General features: G+C 42.9%; 1 protein-coding gene across 1 annotated transcript in view; it reads right to left on the minus strand.

Moving 5' to 3' along the window:
- The window catches only part of si:dkey-112m2.1 (transmembrane protein 132C), a 149,422-nt gene that overhangs the window by 106,259 nt on the left and 19,013 nt on the right, over positions 1-24,150 (minus strand). The window contains exon 3 of the mRNA XM_029651184.2: positions 9,281-9,424. Within this exon, the coding sequence (XP_029507044.2) occupies positions 9,281-9,424 (144 nt within the window). The remainder of the gene's footprint in view (positions 1-9,280; positions 9,425-24,150) is intronic.

Below are 24,150 nucleotides of genomic sequence, written 5' to 3' on the forward strand. Positions count from 1 at the left end.
GCATCACCGGGGGCAAACTACCTGCCCTCCAGGACACCTACACCACCCGATGTTACAGGAAGGCCATAAAGATCATCAAGGACATCAACCACCGAACCACTGCCTGTTCACCCCGCTATCATCCAGAAGGCGAGGTCAGTACAGGTGCATCAAAGCTGGGACTGAGAGACTGAAAAACAGCTTCTATCTCAAGGCTATCAGACTGTTAAACAGCCACCATTGAGTGGCTGCTGCCAACACACTGTCATTGACACTGACCCAACTCCAGCCACTTTAATAATGGGAATTGATGGGAAATGATGTAAATATATCACTAGCCACTTTAAACAATGCTACCTTATATAATGTTACTTACCCTACATTATTCATCTCATATGCATACTATATACTGTACTCTACATCATCGACTGCATCCTTATGTAATACATGTATCACTAGCCACTTTAACTATGCCACTTTGTTTACTTTGTCTACATACTCATCTCATATGTATATACTGTACTCGATACCATCTACTGTATGCTGCTCTGTACCATCACTCACTCATATATCCTTATGTACATATTCTTTATCCCCTAACACTGTGTATAAGACAGTAGTTTTAGAATTGTTAGTTAGATTACTTGTTGGTTATCACTGCATTGTCGGAACTAGAAGCACAAGCATTTCGCTACACTCGCATTAACATCTGCTAACCATGTGTATGTGACAAATAAAATTTGATTTGATGATTTGATTTGAATGGCCGTTGTGCAGTTTGTATGCTGGAATTATATTAGGGCGGCAGGGTAGCCTAGTGGTTAGAGCGTTGGACTAGTAACAGAAAGGTTGCAAGTTCAAATCCCCAAGCTGACAAGGTACGAATTTGTTCTTAACTGACTTGCCTAGTAAAATAAAGGTAAAATAAAAAAAAAAAATAAAGTGGAGTGGATGAACTTGCAGACTTAGACTACAGGAGTCTTTTGAAGTAGCCTAATCAGATTAAAACATTGTGACTGGTTGTGTTTATGCCACACATAAAAAGTAATACATTTGAACATTTAAATGACAAATATTTAGGCTATTTTGAAGAGTTCTAGGTTCTAGGTTGAGGAATAGCCGTTCGGATTGGAGGCAGAATGGCGTTAAGCTTTCCTGAATAGCTGGGACTGCTGGGAGCATAGGCCTATGTGGCTACTTGGGAGAATGATGAACAGCAACAGACAGCGCATCAGTATCACAAGTAAAAATACAGTCAGACTGTCCTGTACAATGCCTATTCTAAAACTTATAATCTGTCAAGAGTAGATCCACAACTGATCCAAATGGAATGAAACATTCAAATAACAGGACTTTTGCAGCATGATTCAACTTACATTTTTACTGCCGTTTACAACCTAGAGTAGATTTGTATTCAATTGCACTCACTTGAAAATAATAATGCAAATATGTATTGCATTGTGGTGTTGTAAACTCATCTAGGTAGGATAATTGTATTGTCCCTAAGGCCATAAACATGTAATTAAATGTATAATGGATAATTGTTTTGGAAAAGTTAATAACATTTATAGACAGTACCAGTCAGAAATTTGGACAGACGTACTCATTCAAGGGTTTTCCTTTATTTTACTCTTTTCTACATTGTAGAATAATAGTGAAGATATCAAAACATATGGAATCATGCAGTAACCAATAAAGCGTTAAACACATCAAAATATGTTTTATATTTGAGATTCTTCCATGTAGCCACCCTTTGACTTGATGACAGTTTTGCACACTCTTGGCATTCTCTCAACCAGCTTCATGAGATAGTCAACTGGAATGCATTTCAATTAGCAAGTGTGCCATGTTAAAAGTTAATTTGTGGAATTTCTTTCCTTCTTAATGTGTTTGAGACAATCAATTGTGTTGTGACAAGGTAGCGGGGGGGGGGGTATACAGAAGATAGCCCTATTTGGTAAAAGACCAAGTCCATATTATGGCAAGAACATCTCAAATAAGCAAAGAGAAATGACAGTCCATCATTACTTTAAGACATGAAGGTCAGTCAATCTGGAACATTTCAGGAACTTTGAACATTTCCTCAAGTGCAGTTGCAAAAACCATCAAGTGCTATGATGAAACCGGCTCTCATGAGGTCCAACACAGGAAAGGAAGACCCAGAGTTACCTCTGCTTCAGAGGATAAGTTAATTTGAGATATCAGCCTCAAATTGCAGCCCAAATAAATGCTTCACAGAGTTAAATTAACAGACACATCTCAACATCAACTGTTCAGAGGAGTTAATCAGGCCTTCATGGTCGAATTGCTGCAAAAAAATAACTACTAAAAGGACACCAGTAAGAAGAAGAGACTTGCTTGGGCAAAGAAACATGAGCAATGTACATTAGACCAGTGGAAATCTGTCCTTTGGGATTTGAGTTATTTGGTTCCAACCACTGTGTCTTTGTGAGCTACAGAGTAGGTGAACGTATGATCTCAGCATATGTGGTTCACACCGTGAATCATGGAGGAGGAGGTGTGATGGTGCTTTGCTGATGACACTATCAGTGATTTACTTCAAATTCAAGGCACACTTAACCAGCATGGCTACCAAAACAGTCTGCAGTGATATGCCATCCCATCTTGTTTGGGCGTAGTGGGACTATCATTTGTTTCTCAACAGGACCATGATCCAACACACATCCAGGCTGTGTAAGGGCTATTTGACCAAGAAGGAGAATGATGGAGTGCTGCGTCAGATCACCTGGTCTACTCAATCACCCGACCTCAACCCAATTGAGACGGTTTCAAATCAAATCAAAATGTATTTGTCACGTGCCCTGAATACAACAGGTGTAGACTACAGTGAAATGCTTACTTACAGGATCTAACCAATAGTGCAAAAAAAGGTATTAGGTGAACAATAGGTAGGTAAAGAAATAAAACAGTAAAAAGACAGGCTAGAAACAGTAGTGAGGCTATGAAAGTAGCGAGGCTACATACAGACACGGGTTAGTCAGGCTGTGTCACGAATGTGTGTAGAGACAGACCAAGGCGCAGCGGATGTTGAGTTCCACATATTTCATATAAAGTGAAACTTAGCAAGAACAAAACAAATAAATCAATAAACTAACAACAAAACGTGACTACGTGGTGCACATGCACAAAACACAAAATAATATCCCACAACCACAGTTGGAAAAACAGCTACTTAAATTTGATCCACAATTAGAGGCAACGATTACCAGCTGCCTCTAGTTCGGAACTAAACCAAAACCCCAACATAGACATTTTAAACTAGAACACACCCTCGTCATGCCCTGACCTACTACACCATAGAGAAACAAGCTCTCTATGGTCAGGGCATGACAGTATCCCCCCTCAAAGGTGCAGACTCTGGCTGCAAAACCTGAAACCAAATGGGAGGGTTAGGGGGTGTGACTAGTGTCGGTGGCGGCTCCGGTGTGGGTCGTATCCCCGCCCCGCCCATTGCGCCGGAATGGGCACTGGCGCGGAGGAAGGCTCTGGCCTAGGAGCGGGACTGGACACCGTGTCTGGACTGGACACCGGCGCAGAGGAAGGCTCCTGCCCTGCAGCAGGACTGGACGCCCTGCCTGAAAACTCCGGACCGTCGCTGGAGGTTCCGGACCATTGACCGTCGCCCGAGGTTCCGGACCGTTGACCGTCGCCGAGGTTCCGGACCGTGGACCGACGCTGGAGGTTCCGGACCGTGGACAGTCTCAGGAGGTTCCGGACTGGGAACCGTCGCCGGAAGCTCTGGAATGTGAATGCGCACTGGAGGCCTTGTGCGTGGAGCCGGTACAGGTGGCACCGGACTGGTGACACGCACTTCAGGGTGAGTGCAGGGAGCAGGCACAGGACGTACCGAACTGGGGAGGCGCACTGGAGGCCTGATGCGTGGGGCCGGCACAGGTGGCACCGGACTGGTGACCCGCACTTCAGGGCGAGTGCGGGGAGGAGGCACAGGACGTACCGGACTGGGGTGGCCCACTGAAGGCCAGAAGCGTAGAGCCGGTACAGGTTTCACCAGCCTGCTAACCGGATCCTCTGGTCGGATGTTGAGCAGAACACACTTGCACAACATCTTTCTCATCTCTTTCTCTCTCAACTTCTCCATTGCCTCCTTAACCGTCTCTGGCTCTTCCCGTGGCTCAGCCTGCCAGCTCCATCTCCCCCTCCCCTAAAAAATTAATCTTGGGGTTTCTGTGGCCGTGGTCTGACGACACGCTCCTCCAGATTTTGCCATTCGGGTTCTGGCACTCTCCTCGGCTCGACCGGCCACCCCTTGTGCCCCTACCCCCAAAGATCTTGGGGTTGTCTTTGGGCTTTCTGTGGCCGTGAACCCCAGCGTCATTGCTGTCCTCAGAGAGAATAAAGTAGACGACACGGGTCAAAATTTAGATTTATGACCCTGTGTCCATGATGACGTATACATGTCCAAATATGGGCCTCCAGCCAGGACATCCTGTTCCTGTGGTCACGTGTTAGAGGGTGTGTTATTTTATATCTATATTGCATCCTTTGAAGTTGTCATGCTGATTGATGTCTAGGGACCTGGTTGAACTGGGGGGGTTCTGTGTTTGAACTTTTGAAAGAGTATGGCCCCACACCCCCAGTTTTATTGTCCTTATGGTTGCTATCTATGAAGCAGGAATGTGTGTGTGTGTGTGTGTGTGTGTTAGAAACAAGGTGTGTGTGTGTGTGTGTGTGTGTGTGTGTGTGTGTGTGTGTGTGTGTGTGTGTGTGTGTTAGAAACAAGGTCCCTTGGCATTGTGTCCATTTCAAGCTTTCAACAACAATTAAACAGCCATCTAAATAATGTTTCTCAGCCTAACACACTGTTGAGTTCCCTATTTAGTTCTCTTTATATGTACATGCACAGAGCTTCCAGATGGCTCCAGCCTATGGATGTTCGGTGCATGTACACCGGGGAGATTAGAACCCCCAAAGAACCCCCAAAGAAAAGATCCTAAAGGTAATACAATTTCCAATTGAGGTAGTATGTATGTGAATGTATAGTTAAAGTGACTATGCATATATTATAAACAGAGAGTAGCAGCAGCGTGAAAAGAGGGGTTGGGGGGGCACACAATGCAAATAGTCATGGTAGCCATTTGATTACCTGTTCAGGAGTCTTGTGGCTTGGGGGTAAAAACTGTTGAGAAGCCTTTTTGTCCTAGACTTGGTACTCCGGTACCGCTTGCCATGTGGTAGTAGAGAGAACAGTCTATGACTGGGGTGGCTGGTGTCATGACGTTGCCCTCTTTGCGTACAGCAAGCCCCATCCCCCTCTCCCTGTCTCCTACACCCAGGCTGCTGTGGTCAGAGAGAGGTCGTAAATTCCTGGAGGAGATTATATCCTCATGGCCACAGTATAGAGACAGAGTGAATTTTCATAGAGAACAAAGGCATTTCTTCCACCTCACAGAACTGGAAAACCGAACCACATTTATGTTCTGGAGAAGGTATAAAAGATCGGTGAAGAACCCAGCTACAAACTGGTCAGTTTGGTACAATTTTGTGAAACTCATGGGAGACAATACGGCCACATTACCATAACGCTGTTTATATAATAGCCTCAGATATGAGGCTTAGATCTAATTGTTAAATAATATGAATGAGTGAGGATGATGCTGTTTGTGAAATTGTGTAATGTGATTTTGGACTGTTTAATGAAGGAAACTCTAATTCCCTTTGGAGTTTAACTAAATCAGAGGACCGCCCATGAGCCCAGTTATGGTCGGGCATCCTGGGACAGACCCTTTTCTGCAATTCTGAATATAACCCCCACCTTGAGAATTTCTCAACACCCCATGTTGCTCTCAATTATGAGAGGACAAAGGTTGCAGACCAGACTGCTGAATCTTTTAACCATCGCACGTGGTTCAACGCTTAGACTATCGATACCGACAGAATAAGAACACGTCTTTGATGTTAATTACTAGTCTGCAGCTAGGAATTCGGTATCATTGAACGCGAAGACAGACAACCGCCAAAACATCTATCCATAACGACATGAATGAATGTCACTCTGAACTATCTATTCTAACCACGACAGAGAGGGCGGACAAACTCTCCAACAGAAACAAACATTTCAACAGAGACCCCGACCACACTGAGCGTAAATATATATATTGATTGCAATTGTTCCCGAATGAGTGAGCGTTCATGTGCAAAGGATTGGCATTTCAATTGTTATAATTATCAACTGTGTGTTGTCTTATCTCAGTCGTCCCCCACTTCCCTTTTGTACACCAAGCCGCCATGCCGGGCACATTCCCCTATCATTTCTTCTAACCATATTTACTTTGCTTGTTTGTGGTGTATGTAAACTAGTGTATGTAAACTTCTGACCCACTGGAATTGTGATACAGTGAATTATAAGTGAATTAATCTGTCTGTAAACAATTGTTGGAAAAATTAATTGTGTCATGCACAAAGTAGAAGTCCTAAACGACTTGCCAAAACTATAGTTTGTCAACAAGAAATGTGTGGAGTGGTTGAAAAACAAGTTTTAATGACTCCAACCTAAATGTTTGTAAACTTCCGAGTTCAACTGTATATAGCCACATCACCAATAAACCGACCCAAATCACACCCTGACCAAACCAAAATAGAGACATAAAAAGACATAAAAAGCTCTCTAAGGTCAGGGCGTGACAGTTCTTGTGGATTTATATAGAAAGTTGTTGCAGATTTGAATTATTTAATGTGTGGTATGATTGCGAGTTAACCTATTGCAGATATGGACAAATGATCCACCTATCACTATTGTCATTACGGATAGAGGGCAGGATAAAGTTGACTGTATCCCAAAACACTTTGATAGGGGAGGCGCATGCAAGAAGATGAGGAAATTTGGCTATATGGAAGAAATTATATAGTAAAACCTGCAAAATAGGGAATTTAAACCACTGAAAAAAAGATAGACAACCCTCCCCTCTTTTGGACCAGTCACCCCACACCAGTATATTTCGAACTGTCCCTAAAAGAGCTTTATAAACTAAAAGAAAGCAATGCATCGATCTATGAGACTTCAAAGAGGGCCAACATACTTTCTGATACAGAACGCAGTGATGTGGACTGAACCTGTCGCCCGTAATAAAGCGTAGTGCGCTGTGATAAATGTCACCGCTGATTATGTTAGAGGCTTATGGACACAATGTGACCTTTCTGTGTCTTTATATACTCTGAGAGGCAGGGTCATGTGACACACGCACACGTATTACTACATTACTGTGTAATGTGTATACACATTGCTGTGTGTTTGGTTTCAGGTTGGCTGTAATAAACAATAATATCCTCTTGGTGAACTTTGGAAAACCTAATAGCTTTACAAAGTCTAAGAGAGATATGCTTCAGGTCTAAACATTTCTTTACCCATTCAACTGTAACTTAAGTAAACACAACAAAGTAATTGGCGACCTGCAAGGAAGAGAGGGAAAAAGCAATCTAATAACAGTACCAAACTGAATCACTTATGTTGCTCTTGACACGTAAAATGCTACTTTCAATGTTTATGAAAACACAGTAAACACAACAAATATATATCTTCTTTAGACATCTCCCTGTACGACCTGAATTTCAAGGAAGAGAGGGAAAAATATTTTTGGTTATTGAAAATATATTTCACAGTGGTTTTATTTATACATAAACTGAAATTAGGCAAACTATTATAATTTTAGCAACCAGGAAATGGTGGAGGGATTTATGCATATTGTGCCTTTAAGGGTTGGGTTTAACATCAGATTTCATGACTTTGTGGCTGTGCCAGCTAGTGACCACTCTGCAGAGGTGCCTCCAGTACATGAGTCATCCCAAAAAATGCCAGCCTGCTCACTACTTCCTTATCTCTAAACTGACACGTCATCGCTGAGGAAGTTTCTCACACAGATTTCTATAATTAATGTTTGATAGAAAAAAATCACAAATAAACTCCACTTAATTAACATTGGAAAGTGTTGCCGTTGTTTTTAGCCACTAACTGGGGACTGACTCATACTGACTCATACTAATACGTATTCATGAGATGAATGTAAGTTATGTAAATGCCACCAGGGGGTAGACCATAGGGACAGAGAGTATGCTAAGGAGCAGTGAATGTGGCTGTCAATCATCACAGCACTAGGCTGACCAGTAATCCCACACCACTGCAGGGGAGAGGGCTGGTAATATGAGACACATAAGGGACAGTTCGAAATTTGGTCATACTCTAGTTGTCATAAAAAAAATGTACCCCCCTCTTCAATGTTTAAAATATTTCCACATGACCCTCCCCTTGCACTGTAAAATAAATTGCACAACCTCCCCCCTCAAACATAATGATTACCAACACAAATAACAATAACTGTAGTAAACTTTGTTTATAAACAGGATACTGAGTATGCGCGCAGAAAAGTGTAGTGCATAAAGGAAGTACCAAAGCACCTTAAAAGAGGAGGTGCATGCAACCAGATTAGGATATTTGGCTATATGGAAGACATTATATAGTAAAACCTGTAAAATGGGGAAAAGCCATGTGCCCAATAAAAAAAAATCACACAACCCTCCCCAAAGCAAAACAAATTAGTTAGACAACCTTCCCCACTGTATAAATCCAATGGGAGACAAGTGCACTAAAGTTTAGCTCAGAATTTCAGTTGCTCAGTAGTGAAATTGTTATTATTAATGAGTTGTCTCTTTGGGAGGGGGTTGTTCGGGGTTCTAACAACATTATTGTTATTATTAATGAGTTGTCTCTTTGGGAGGGGGTTGTTCGGGGTTCTAACAACATTATTGTTATTATTAATGAGTTGTCTCTTTGGGAGGGAGTTGTTCGGGGTTCTAACATTACATTATTGTTCTAACAACATTATTGTTATTATTAATGAGTTGTCTCTTTGGGAGGGAGTTGTTCGGGGTTCTAACAACATTATTGTTATTATTAATGAGTTGTCTCTTTGGGAGGGGGTTGTTCGGGGTTCTAACAACATTATTGTTATTATTAATGAGTTGTCTCTTTGGGAGGGGGTTGTTCGGGGTTCTAACAACATTATTGTTATTATTAATGAGTTGTCTCTTTGGGAGGGGGTTGTTCGGGGTTCTAACAACATTATTGTTATACATGAACATCGTTGAACTGAGTCTGCTGAGTAAGCAGCACACCATGACAGTTGCTTTAGCCCATAATACATCATTAGGGCCCATTTTCCCAGACCACATGGCCTGACCAGGAAAACTCCTGGCCCTACCCATAATCCATCAAATCTGCTATTACAGTGTGTTGAATCATAATCAACAAGAACCAGGTGCCACTGACCTCTGACCGAAGGTGTTCTCCTTGCGGTGACAGTGAAGGGTGATGACCCTGTGTCCCTCGCTCCTCACATCCTGACTCACTGTCCACAGGACTGGGTCACTGGCCCTCGCTCCCAGGAATGCCACGCCATCCTTCGACTTCACTCTGGAGGAGAGAGAGGGAAGATGTCAGACAACAACATTAAATGGGACTGATTACTATGTCTGCATCCTAAATGGTCCTGGTCAAAAGTAGTGCACTATATAGGAAAAAGGGTGCCATGGCTTCAATGTGATGTCACTAGTCTAGCATACTTGGCTATGTGTATGCACTGTGTTGTACATACAGTAGATTGATTCAGGTCCATTCTGATCCAGATCCAGATTACATACAATGTATATTGAACAGACGTTTCCGCAGTCTTCCATACAGAAAGTTCGCAGTTCAGCATGGGAGAGTTGGCTATAAAAAATAAATGAAAAACAAGCCTCACAGCCTGCTGTTTTCTTGTCTAGGATGAAATTCATGTGATTTGCAGCCTACAAATTCTGGCATAAAGACAACAGATGGCTTGTTGGCTGTTTAAAACAATAAGGATGTTGGATTGACTTTGAATTAACCTTCGAAGAACACATTGTGGAACTATAATTAGGAGGTTCACAACAAGCCAGGAACACTACTTACATCCAAGACAGGTTATAAAACCTACAACGGGAAGTTAACAGCCTGTGTCCATGCTGACTCACTCTACAGCTGGAAACAGGTGATGCAGTCTTCTATTTTATTTCATCCACGCCTGTGGTTTAAAAGAGTATTCAGACAAGAGCTGTACACTCTAATTTGATCTATGCCATTATTCATGGTTACAGCTAGCTGGAGAGAAGCCAGTAACTCTCTAACCTGCTCCTATTCTCCATTCTAACACATGCTAATCTCCATTCTCTGCCTTGTCATAGGATATTGCACTGATGTGCCTAAGTGGCTGTCCCTACCTTTTTCTATCATGAAAAATTGCACTGCTTCAAGCCTGTGACACTAAAGAATCAGTCTTTGAAGAAAACATTTTAAAATAGGAAGGATAGATACAGTAGGAAGAAAGTCAGGCAACAGAAAAAAGAACAGTGAAAAATCACTGTTGACTGGGAAAAAACATGGTAGATGGGAGAATTCCCCCCCCCACACAATGTTTTGTTGTTGTTGATTGTCCTTGTTGCACTACTGAAAATGGGGAAGGACTTCTAATGCGCTGAGGAAGTTGTGACATTACGGCAGATGAATACGTGACAAACTGTGCTGGGGCCAAAGGGAGAGCAGCGGCACACATCTCCCAACTCAGCCCGGCTTCTCCTTTGATCTTATCAGGGAGCTGCAGCTAGCAGTAATAACTGACCTGTGTTCAGCGTGGAGCTCCTGACGAGCCCAGATAAAGGCCAGCTAGAGCCAACACTGCTGCCTATGTGGCTGAGGAGGTGACTGATGGCTCCCAGCGCTCTGCATCCCAAATGGCAGCCTATTCCATACATCCCTAAAACTCAACTCTGGACCTCGAAGCTAGTTCCACTGCACTTTTACATTGTTTCGCTCTAGTCAGGAACTCATTTAGACCTGGGTGGATGCAATTCATTATCAGGTAGGAATGAAAACCAGCAGACTCCGGACCTCGTAATGTAAGAGTTGAATACTCCCTGCCCTACATTTGGTCAAAAGTAGTGCACTAAATATGGAATAGGATGCCATTTAAGAAGCATCCTGTGTGGAGATTCATACTGTAATGACTCCATGCTGAATACAGGTGGTAACAATAAATGGTTTACATACAGACCTACAGCCCACATCTATAGTAGTATACACCTCCATAGTGTTCAGAGATTGAACAGCAAACGTAAGCTCTCTACATCTCTCTCTACCTCTCTCTCTCTACCTCTCTCTCTCTCTCTACCTCATTATCTCCAGCACAATACCAGTGTCTACATACAGTGGGGAGTATTTGATACACTGCCGATTTTGCAGGTTTTCCTACTTACAAAGCATGTAGAGGTCTGTCATTTTTATCATAGGTACACTTCAACTGTGAGAGACGGAATCTAAAACAAAAATCCAGAAAATCACATTGTATGATTTTTAAGTAAATAATTGTCATTTTATTGCATGACATAAGTATTTGATCACCTACCAACCAGTAAGAATTCCGGCTCTCACAGACCTGTATTAATGGCACCTGTTTGAACTCATTACCTGTATAAAAGGCACCTGTCCACACACTCAATCAAACAGACTCCAACCTCTCCACAATGGCCAAGACTAGAGAGCTGTGTAAGGACATCAGGGATAAAATTGTAGACCTGCACAAGGCTGGGATGGGCTACAGGACAATAGTCAAGCAGCTTGGTGAGAAGGCAACAACTGTTGGCGCAATTATTCGAAAATGGAAGAAGTTCAAGATGACGGTCAATCACCCTCGGTCTGGGGCTCCATGCAAGATCTCAACTCGGGGGCATCAATGATCATGAGGAAGGTGAGGGATCAGTCCAGAACTACACAGCATGACCTGGTCAATGACCTGAAGAGAGCTGGGCCCACAGAAAGTAAAGAAAACCATTAGTAACACACTACGCTGTCATGGATTAAAATCCTGCAACGCACGCAAGGTCCCCCTGCTCAAGCCAGCACATGTCCAGGCCCGTCTGAAGTTTGCCAATGACCATCTGGATGATCCAGAGGAGGAATGGGAGAAGGTCATGTGGTCTGATGAGACAAAAATAGAGCTTTTTGGTCTAAACTCCACCTGCCGTGTTTGGAGGAAGAAGAAGGATGAGTACAACCCCAAGAACATCATCCCAACCGTGAAGCATGGAGGTGGAAAACCCAATAGAAAATCTTTGGAGGGAGCTGAAGGTCCGTATTGCCCTGCGACAGCCCCGAAACCTGAAGGATCTGGAGAAGGTCTGTATGGAGGAGTGTGCCAAGATCCCTGCCGCAGTGTGTGCAAACCTGGTCAAGAACTACAGGAAACGTATGATCTCTGTAATTGCAAACAAAGGTTTCTGTACCAAATATTAAGTTCTGCTTTTTTGATGTATCAAATACTTATGTCATGCAATAAAAGGCAAATTAATTACTTAAAAATCATACAACGTGATTTTCTGGATTTTTGTTTTAGATTCCGTCTCTGACAGTTGAAGTATCCCTATGATAAAAAATTACAGACCTCTACATGCTTTGTAAGTAGGGAAAACCTCCAAAATCGTCAGTGTATCAAATACTTGTTCTCCCCACTGTATGTGAAAACGGCGCATTTCTAAAAAATATAAAGTGAAAAATGTATACCGGATGACATCATCAAACTTTACAACACTTTAAAAACAGTGCTTGTCAAACATTATGAGATTCATGCTGATGTGGGGAGCAAGAAAATACCCTCCCCCTGGTAAGAAACTCATAGATATTACAGAGAAGCATTTGTATAGGACCTTTCTTCTATCTTTTTAACCACAGATCATAGAAACGTGCTGTTTTCACATATGTAGACACTGGTTTGCTGCTGGAGATAAGGAATATCAAGTTGAAAAGTGGCAGTATTGTCCTTTAAACATGAGCACTATGAAAGGGGCAGGGTTAGGACTGGTGAGAGTGATGCACTGCTGTGTATAAATGATTTGGGAAGCTGTATCTTCTACATACATGGATATAGCCTACACTACAAATTCAATACATACACATACACACGGCACACGCATACACGCGCATGCACAGGCACAAACATACAGCTGCATTAACCAGTACCAGCCGCGGGGTCAGATTACCCCAGCTCTCACATAATGGCTTTTAATTGGTGGAAAATACTGAGCTGGGGTATATAGAGTATGAGTTCACAATCATCTACAAAAAAAGGACAATATGAATGGGAGAAAAGAGGGCTAAAATATCCCTTAAATCTGTCAGACCAGTCTTTTCAGGTGACAATTACACCATGTTTCATTATACTGAAACATTATATTACCATCATAACAGTCATACAAGGTCTGGCTTCAAATAATACAGTTCTACCAAATGAATAGACACTGACACATAAAAATACATATTTATGCCAGATTTCCAAAAGCACACTTTTGGTTCCCATGGTAATGAGTGGAGAGGATAGCTGGCTGAGACAAAGACTTGGCAGTTGAGAGGTAAGAGGGCCAGAGAGCACGGTGCAGGTGGTGATTGGCCTAGCTGGGAGTTCAACGAGCTGTATAGGGCCATCAACAAACAAGAAAACGCTCATCCAGAGGCGGCGCTCCTAGTGGCCGGTGATTTTAATGCAGGAAAACTGAAATCTGTTTTACCTCATTTCTATTCGGCATGTCACCTGTGCAACTAGAGGGATAACAACTCTAGATTACATTTACTCCATACACAGAAACACATACAAAGCTGTCCCCCGCTCTCCATTTGGCCAATCGGACCATAACTTTATCCTCCTGATTCCTGCTTACAAGCAAAAACTCAAACAGGAAGTACCAGTGACACGCTCAAGATGGAAGTGGTCTGATGAAGCAGGACTGTTTGCCTATCACAGACTGGAATATGTTCTGGGATTCATCTGAATGCCATTGAGGAGTTTACCACATCAGTCACCTGCTTCATTAATAAGACCATACGTACATATCCCAACCAGAACCCATGGATTACAGGCAACATCCACAAAGAGCTAAAGGCGGACACTAATCTGGACACTTATAATAAATCCCTCTACATCCTCCGACAAACCATCAAACATGCAAAGCGGCAAAAAAGGACTAAGATCAAATCCTACTACACTGGCTCTGGCTCTCGTCAGATGTGGCAGGTCTTGCAAACTATCACGTATTACAAAGGGAAGCCCAGCTGAGAGCTGCCCATTGATGCAACCCTACCAGACAAGCTAAATGCCTTATATGCTAAAACTCTAGGCAAGCAACACTGAACCATGTGTGAGAGCACCAGCTTTTCCGGACGACTGTATGATCATGCTCTCCTTAGCCGATGTGAGTAAGACTTTTAAACAGGTTAACATTCAAAAGTCCACAGGGCCAGACGGATTGTGCTGACAAGTATCTTCACTGACATGTTCAACCTCTCTCTGACCCAGTCTATAATATCTACATGTTTCAAGCATACCACCATGCTTTGTGTGCCTAAGAACGCCAAGGTAAACTTGACTATGTGACTACCAACCGTAGCACTCACATCTGTAGCCAGAGGCTGGTCATGTCTTACATCAACACCATCATCCCAGAAACCCTGGACCCAATTCATATACCACCCCAACAGATCCACAGATGATGCAATCTCTAATTGCACTCCACACTTCCCTTCCCCACCTGGACAAAAGGACCGCTGACATGAGAATGCTGTTCATTGACTACAGCTCAGTGTTCAACACCAAAATGTTCTACAAGCTCATCACTAAGCTAAGGACCCTGGGACTGAACACCTCCCTCTGGATCCTGGACTTCCTGATGGGCCACCCTCAGGTGGATAGGGTAGGCAACAACACATCCGCCACATTGACCCTCAACACAGGGGTATGTGCTCAGTCCCCTCCTGTGCTCCCTATTCACCCACAACCACGTGGCCAAGCACGACTCCAACATCATCATTAAGTTTGCCGATGACACAACAGTGGTAGGCCTGATCCCTGGCGACGATGATGCAGCATATAGGGAGGAGGTCAGAGACCTGGCAGTGTGTTACCAGGACTACAAAATGTCCTTCAACGTGGGCACGACAAAGGCGGGAAACGGAGGGCTGAACACGCCCCCATTCACATCGGTGGGGCTCAAGAGCTTCAGGTTTCCTCGTTGGCCACATCACTAAGGCCCTACCATGGTCCAAAGACACCAACACAGTCATGAAGAGGACACAATAACACCTTTTCCCCCTCTGTAGGCTGAAAAGATTTGGCATGTGCCCAGATCCTCAAAATGTTCTACAGTGGCACCATTAAGAGCATCACCACTTGGTATGGCAACTGACCGCAAGGTGCTACAGAAGGTAATGCGTACAGCCCAGTAAATCACTGGGACCGAACTCCCTGCCATCCAAAACCTCTATACCAGGCTGTGTCAGAGGAAGGCCCTAAAAAGACTCCAACCACCCAAGTCATAGACTGTTCTCTCTGCTACCACACAGTAATCAGTACCGGAGTGCCAAGTCTGTGACCAAAAGGCACCTGAACAGCTTCTACCCCCAAGCCATAAGATTACTGAACAGTTTATCAAATGGCTACCCAGATGATTTACATAATTTCTTTATCTTAATTGTTTTGAACTGACTCCCTTGCACTGACTATGCACATTCACTAGACGCTACCCACACACTCACACATACTACACTGATACTCCAACATATACACACACACACTTCATACACACACACACACACACACGCACACGCTGTTGCTACTCTGTTAATTATATATCCTGATTGCCTAGTCACTTTTACCCCTACCTACATGTACATACTGTATTACCTCAATTACCTCGTACCGCTGCACATTGACTCGGTACCGGTACTCCTTGTATATCGCCTCATTATTGTTTGAAATAGGTTACCATTTCCTTTTTTATTTAGCAAATATTTGTCTTACTTTTTAACTCTGCACTGTTGGGAGTGGGCCCGTAAGTAAGCATTTCACTGTTACGTCTACGGCGCATGTACACAATAACAATTGATTTGATTTGAAGCTTGTATAAAGATTTTGGTGGTGAGGGCTGGGCAGGGACGACGGCTTGATATAAAGGCAGTGTGAGTGGAAGAGCAGGCACGGGGGTTGTCTGCACCAGGCTAGTTTGATTGGTGAAGACAGGACCTATCTGTGGTTAGAGTGTTAGTGACTGAGGGCCTGGGAGGTCAGAGACAGTTGGCTGGATTTACTGGAGGGCCCCTCTATCCGTACTCCATCACACATCACAACATAGAAATTACATGTGTCATCTAGAACATAGAGTTGAAGTCAGAAGTTTACATACACCTTAGCCAAATACATTTAAACTTAGTTTTTCACAATTCCTCACATTTAGTCCTAGTAAAAATTCCCTGTCTTAGGTCAGTTAGGATCACTACTTTATTTTAAGAATGTGAAATGTCAGAATAGTAGTAGAGAGAATTATTTATTTCAGCCTTTATTTCTTTCATCACATTCCCAGAGGGTTAGAAGTTTACATGCACTCAATTAGTATTTGGTAGCATTGCCTTTAAAATTTTTAACTTGGGTCAAACGTTTCGGGTAGCCTTCTACAAGCTTCCCACAATAAGTTGGGTGAATTTTGGCCCATTCCTCCTGACAGAGCTGGTGTAACTGAGTCAGGTTTGTAGGCCTCCTTGCTCACACACGCTTTTTCAGTTCTGCCCACACATTTTCTATAAGATTGAGGTCAGCGCTTTGTGATGGCCACTCCAATACCTTGACTTTGTTGTCCTTAAGCCATTTTGCCACAACTTTGCTATGCTTGGGGTCATTGTCCATTTGGACGACCCATTTGTGACCAAGCTTTAACTTCCTGACTGATGTCTTGAGATGTTGCTGTGTAAGTGTATGTAAACTTCTGACTTCAAATGTAGCTATATGCCATCTATGGAGTTTACTGTATCAAACCATCCCTAAGTGTCTGTGTAACTGAATGACAGGGATTCACAGGCACTGAGGGACTAGCCAGTAGACCACTCATACAACCACAGCTAATCCCTCTTGGCCACAGTGGAGTGGATGAAGTATTGTGGAGATGCCTTGAAACGAAAAAAGAAAGAAGAGAAAACGGACCTTTATAGGACTATAAACTGATCATTGCTCTGGAGAGAAGAATGGTGGCTTTGGGATTGCGGGGGCACCACACACACACGCACATGCGCGGGTGCACACACAGAGACACACACATAGTCACACACTCACACACCCTTGCCTATCTGATAGGGCCAGCATACTGGGGGAATGTGCCCTGGGACACGGCTGACCTTTAGGGAAGATCAATTAAAGTGAGAACCCTAGCTCCTACTGATATCAGTCAGTACAAGGACGCCACGCTTCTTACGTCACACACTATTATAGAAAAAAAGCAAAAGGACTGTCCAAAAGATACATTTGGAACACGGCTGTACCCCTGCCTCCAGAGATCCCCTCTTGTGGATTAACCGCAATGATCAACCCCTGAGATCTTAGCAATGGTGATTCTGATCAACCCCTGAGATCTTAGCAATGGTGATTCTTCAGCCTAACCCTCAAAGGATTCAACTCAACTTACTCCATAGAAGCGAATGATAAATTGATTCAAAATTGGATACATGAAATACCACAACCAACAAGCCTCCAGGAGCAACATATTCTCTTAATTTATTTAAAAAAAAAAAAAAACTAGATACACTTTATCAAATGTACGCAAAATTTGGAAATTGCATTACACCGCGAACTTGGGCACACACCATAATTTCCCAGCACCTAGCAGCTGAAACCCATTACCGGCTAAACATTGTCCCCGATTCTCCTCTCCTTCTCCCATTTGTAGCTGGAGCAAATTCCCTCCCCTCCTTACCTACTCCACAGCCCTCTGTTCTGCAGCTCTCCACAGCACTGAATAACCTCCATTACCCGTGGGCAAAACTGAATTAGACAATAACCAACGACAGCCGAGCGCAGCCTCCTCTTTTCAGATAAATAAGTAAGGTGAAACAGTGTGTGTGCTGACTTCTCCAGAGTCAATGAAATCCTCAGAGCCATAGGCTAGTTACCTAACTAGTAGAGGGAGTGTGGAGGAGTAGACACGGTCAGATGTTAGGTTAAGGGGAGCTAATTTAATTACTGAGTTGGATGCTGTTCTTTTCATTAACAAGCCTAGTTAAACGTACTGGGGCATGACAACACGACAACTGGGAAAGGAGATTAACACAGATTCACAGTCCTCACCAGACTAAAATAATCTCCAGCTAAGCGTAATTCTTGCTGTCTCTGTTCTTTCTCTCGCTTTCTCCCACTCTCTCCCAGTGCCAGGCTTCCTTCATTCCAATCTATTTCTATTTTGTCTCTCTCGTTTATGCTTCTTACTCTACCTCTTTCCTTCCTAATGTATTCTCTTTTTATCTTCCCTCTCACCCTCAACCACTCACCCTCAACCACTCTCCCTCAACCACTCTCCCTCTCTCTCTCCTCCCTCTTTCTTTCCCCTTTAACTTTTATCTCTGCTAAAACATAGAGCAGTGAGCAGTGCTGATCTGAGAGAGAAAGTGATATGAGATTGCTTTCAATCCAAACCAACTAGGCCATCCCAGGCCATAGCTGGGCCAATCAAGCTATACTAAGAGATTTCACAGACCAGGCGTAGCTGGGTATATATATTAGTGTGTAGTGTCATGCTGCATGAATATGACAACTCCTCATTCCACTGATCACCTGATCTACTGTACTAAATATGGTTAGAACTGTATATCTAGGAGATGGAGGGTTGTGAGGGTTAAAAAAAACATTTTACTACTGCTGAGGGAAGGAGGATCAAGTTGAGTATTACTTAGTATTTTAACTTTGAGTGGATGGTATTGAGTGGTCCTTATTGGAGGAGATGCTAAGTGTCAACAATTCCCCCCAATCCCCCCTACAATCAGCTTGACTTACCCAAGGGACTGCATCGTATTACTGCACAGTACTTTACTGTAAGCCTATGACAAACATAGTCTACCTATCCCTATGCTGGTTATAGATGGCAACAATTTGGGTAATTGAAAAGCGCTACATAAGTTTGCGTATTATTATTGTTATTGTTAATAACAACATATCCTGATCTCTTTTTCAAGCAGGTTTGTATTGCACTAAAAGCAGTGGAAACATGTCGATGGCTATACTGATTACAAGGGGGTGTAAAAGGCGGGGAGGGGGCAGAAGTGAAGAAGGAGAGAGCAGAGGGAAGAAGTGAGATGAGAGGGGCTTCTGTGATTGCCTGAAGCCCATCTCTCCCTCCATCCAGCCAGAGAAGACAGAGACAGGAGAGATAGCTGCCTCATCTCAATGTTCTCTTATCCAGCCCTCTCTCTCCACTTCTTTCTTTTCATTTCTTCTTTCACCCCTGCCTTTATTAAATTCTAAAGCAGGCTGAAGACTGACTGAGATTGGCAGCAGCACCATAGATGAACACCAGCATAAAAAAAACTCAGAAGAGCGCTGGGGGGGGGGGGGCTTCAAATGAGAGGAGAGGAGGCTCAAACTGGGAACAGTCCATGGCCTCACAACCTTACTGCAGATCAAGAGTAGTCGTACAAGCTGGAGCTCAGAGCTTGAAGGCCAATGAAGGAGACAACTGTCTGGACAGTCAATGAAAGACAGACAGGATGGACTGACAAGCTTCACTGAGCTCTACGGTCTGTTATTGGGAAGCCTGAATTTTCACCTTGTATGGTGTCGAAGAAATTAACTGTGACTTCGGAGTGGCACATACTGTAGATTAGCCATGTGACTCACTAGCGCCTGCGGAAGCCTGGAGAAAGCAATGTGGTGGAGAAAGCCATGTGTTTTTAGAAGGTCTAAAAAGAAAAGGTAAAAGAAAGGAAATTATAGTATCTCAATAAGATGAATCACATGGATAGAATAGCATCATGGCATTTCAGGGTAGGATATCAAATGCCACGGTGTCATAAGTGGTGGCAGGTTTAAAAAGCTCAGCGGTGTGGATGATCAAAGACTCGAGCTCAGTGGAGCAAAACATGTGAACAAACCAAGACATTTTGCCTGCTTCAAGGGGAGCTGACAGCAATGAAAAGTATATGTCAGCTATTCAATCAAATTGAGTTTTTAAATGTATCACCCATGTGAGGTTCTCAAAGTCAAGAGCAGGTGTCACGACTTCCGCCAAAGTTGGCCCCTCTCCTTGCTCGGGCGGTGTTCGGCGGTCGAAGTCACCGACCTTCTAGCCATCGCTGATCCTCTTTTCATTTTCCTTTGGTTTTGTCTTGTCTTCCATCACACCTGGTTCCAATCCAATCAATTACATGTTGTGTATTTAACCCTCTGTTCCCCCTCATGTCCTTGTCGGTGATTGTTTATTGTAAGTGCTTGTACCCATTATTTGGTTATTCTGTTTTCCAGTGGGTTTTGTGTTATTAAACCGAGCCGTTTGGAAACACAGTTTTTGCTCTCCTGCATCTGACTTCTCTGCCGCCAGTATGCACCCCTTACAGCAGGGCTCTTGCTGCGTCCAACTTCAACTTGCATCTCACATGACTACACATGCTGCCAGGTTTGGATGGGCTCTTCAAATGAGCTGAAACTGCACTTGTGAAAGTACAATAAACACTGACAAAAATGGAAACTGGCAAGTGATTGGCTATGAGAAAATTGTCTCCGTAGAAGTGGAGTAAGTAATTAAATGAAGAAGGACAGGGAAGTGAGCATCTGCTCTTGTGAACATGAAAACACTTGGCTAACCTCTATACTCTACATTGTAAGCTTATAAAATGCCATTGTAAAAAAGAAGGAAAAAAACAATTTGTGCTGTTTTAACAATTGATTTTCCCATCATCATGTGTAATGAATCATGTCCTTTTTGTTAGAGCCAACCAAATAGTGCACAACTGTTGCAGATGACAAAATGTTCTTGAAAACTTTCAGAGAAACTATTTTATCCAAATATGCTAAGTCTCTCAGCCAATTGGACACAAATCATCATCCAAAGACTAATTCAAAAATATCTTTCTGTCAGCAGTAATCATTGAGCTACGTACAGTGGGGCAAAAAAGGATTTAGTCAGCCACCAATTGTGCAAGTTCTCCCACTTAAAAAGATGAGAGAGGCCTGTAAATTTTCATCATAGGTACACTTCAACTATGACAGACAAAATTAGAAAAAGGCTGGGAAGACTGAATCTGCAATAGGTAAGCAGCTTGGTTTGAAGAAATCAACTGTGGGAGCAATTATTAGGAAATGGACGACATATAAGACCACTGATATTCTCCCTCGATCTGGGGCTCCACGCAAGATCTCACCCCGTGGGGTCAAAATTATCACAAGAACGGTGAGCAAAAATCCCAGAACCACACCTAGTGAATGACCTGCAGAGAGCTGGGACCAAAGTAACAAAGCCTACCATCAGTAACACACTACGTCGCCAGGGACTCAAATCCTGCAGTGCCAGACGTGTCCCCCTGCTTAAGCCAGTACATGTCCAGGCCCGTCTGAAGTTTGCTAGAGGGCATTTGGATGATCCAGAAGAACATTAGGAGAATGTCATATGGTCAGATGAAACCAAAATATAACTTTTTGGTAAAAACTCGTCGCGTTTGGAGGACAAAGAATGCTGAGTTGCATCCAAAGAACACCATACCTACTGTGAAGCATGGGGGTGGAAATATCATGCTTTGGGGCTGTTTTTCTGCAAAGGGACCAGTACGACTGATCTGTGTAAAGGAAAGAATGAATGGGGCCATGTATTGTGAGATTTTGAGTGAAAACCTCCTTCCATCAGCAAGGGCATTGAAGATGAAATGTGGCTGGGTCTTTCAGCATGACAATGATCCCAAACACACCGCCCGGGCAACGAATGTGTGGCTTCGTAAGAAGCATTTCAAGGTCCTGGAGTGGCCTAGCCAGTCTCCAGATCTCAACCCTATAGAAAATCTTTGGAGGGAGTTGAAAGTCTGTGTTGCCCAGCAACAGCCCCAAAACATCACTGCTCTAGAGGAGATCTGCATGGAGGAATGGGCCAAAATACCAGCAACAGTGTGTGAAAACCTTGTGAAGACTTACAGAAAATGTTTGACCTCTGTCATTGCCAACAAAGGGTATATAACAAAGTATAAACTTTTGTTATTGACCAAATACTTATTTTCCACCATAATGTGCAAATAAATTCATTAAAAATCCTACAATGTGATAGTTGAAGTGTACCTATGATGAAAATTACAGGCCTCTCTCATCTTTTTAAGTGGGAGAACTTGCACAATTGGTGGCTGACTAAATACTTTTTTGCCCCACTGTAGTAATGAACTGGAGACCCATTCTAGGGAGAGAGTTTTTTTATGTTACCCGCAATGTTACCTTAATGTTTGATTGTCCAGTTCTCCTTTAGGGGAACATTCTATCTATGTTAGCAAAAACATTCGGATAACTTTTTTTGCATGTTTTGCTGTTAAAGTTACATGAACATTCCATTAATGTCTAGCCAAACTTATCTAGAACGTGGTTAGTGCTTTCACAGTGCTTTCAAACACATTGCTAAGAATGTGAGAGTAGGGTGACTCCCCTAGCAGTGAACATAGGCCATCTGCACCAATGACAAGAACCCTACCCACTGTCCCAATAAGGGATATCTCTAGGACAAGTGCTTATTGGGTCAGTATAGTTAGATTAAAAAACACTGTTTAGCAATGAAGGTCTGCAGTACCCTCAACAGCACTATGTAGGGTAGCACCATGGTGTAGGCGGAGGACAGGTAGCTTCTGTCATCCTATGGGTACATTAACTTCAATACAAAACCGAGGAGGCTCATGGTTTTCACCCCCTTCCATAGACTTACACAGTAATTATGACAACTTCTGGGGGGCGTCCTCCAACCTATCAGAGCTCTTGCAGCACAAACTGACTTGTTGTCCAACCAATCAAAGGACCAGAGTATGAATCTAGGACTGAAAGCATAAACTACAGCTAGCTAGTACTGCAGTGCATACAATGTGGTGAGTAGTTGACTCAAAGAGAGAGAAAGACAATAGTTAAACAGTTTTGAAAACGCTGTACTGCATGATTGTAGCGGGTTTAGTAACACGTTAATTCTATTTAGGCTTAGAAATTTTTTTTTTTGCATGGTCACATACATCTGACGTGTTGTGCATTGAAGTCCACAAACAAAGGGAAAAGGTGAGAGAAGGAGAGCACGTAGGTGTGAGGAGGAATATAACGTGGCTGCTATGAAAGTGAACTGTGTTTACATGTGTTCACGCAAACGGAACGAAACGAAGCTAAATATACCTGAATTTGTCCAATAGAAACTCTCGTTTGCAACTGTTGGACTACTGATTGCACCCTAGATCAGCTAGATGCAGGCAAGAGTGTGCAATTAAGGTGGTGTTGAATGTGTCACTGTCAATCCATGTGTCACTGTCTGTCACCTCAAATGTTTTTACGACCTGTGTGCACCTATTTTGTAAACTTTCATTCATAGGCTAGGATGTAGCAACCTTATGATGGATAAAGGCAAAATTTGAGTAGTATATTATCATATTATCACATCATCCAGTAACATGACATATATTGGATTAATATAAAATTGTAATATCTTCTGCTGTGTGATGGGGAAAAAATGTGGCCTTGAAGAAAATTACTTGAATAATTCAATAGATATTTTTGGCACAAATGTGATAACCAAAGTGTCTTTTTAGGAATGTTCTAATTGGACTTCTCTATGGGGCCATCTATGGGAACTGTCTTTTTTGGCTCGACATCAGCTAGACTGCAATACCGAAAGTGTCCTCTGAGCACAGTGGAAAGTGTTCTTCTAAACCGGAACCCTGTGGTATTAATGGTTAACTTTGCATGACGTTCACAGAGGAGGAGAGATTAGAATAACTGGAAACTCTCAACAAAGACATGGGTGAGAAAATCAGACAGGGAGGTGACTGAGAGAATGTATCATTTTGGTCAAAAATAAATATAGTGTGTGCGAGGAAAAGAGGCTGCAAATATGAAAGAAAGTCAATAAGATGATGACACTAAGGGTTGGGCCAGTGCAACACAGCTCAGTGACTCTCCACTACAGTATAACCCAACAGGCCCCTTAGCCATGGGATGAGTGCTACTAGCTAAATCTGTATGTTAGAGGAAAAACAGTCTTGTAACCCGCATGTAACATTCTGATCCCCACTGAAGTTAGAGTTAGGATACATGTACATCAATACAC

Source organism: Oncorhynchus nerka, linkage group LG4 (genome assembly GCF_034236695.1).
Source record: "Oncorhynchus nerka isolate Pitt River linkage group LG4, Oner_Uvic_2.0, whole genome shotgun sequence".
Lineage (NCBI taxonomy): Eukaryota > Metazoa > Chordata > Actinopteri > Salmoniformes > Salmonidae > Oncorhynchus > Oncorhynchus nerka.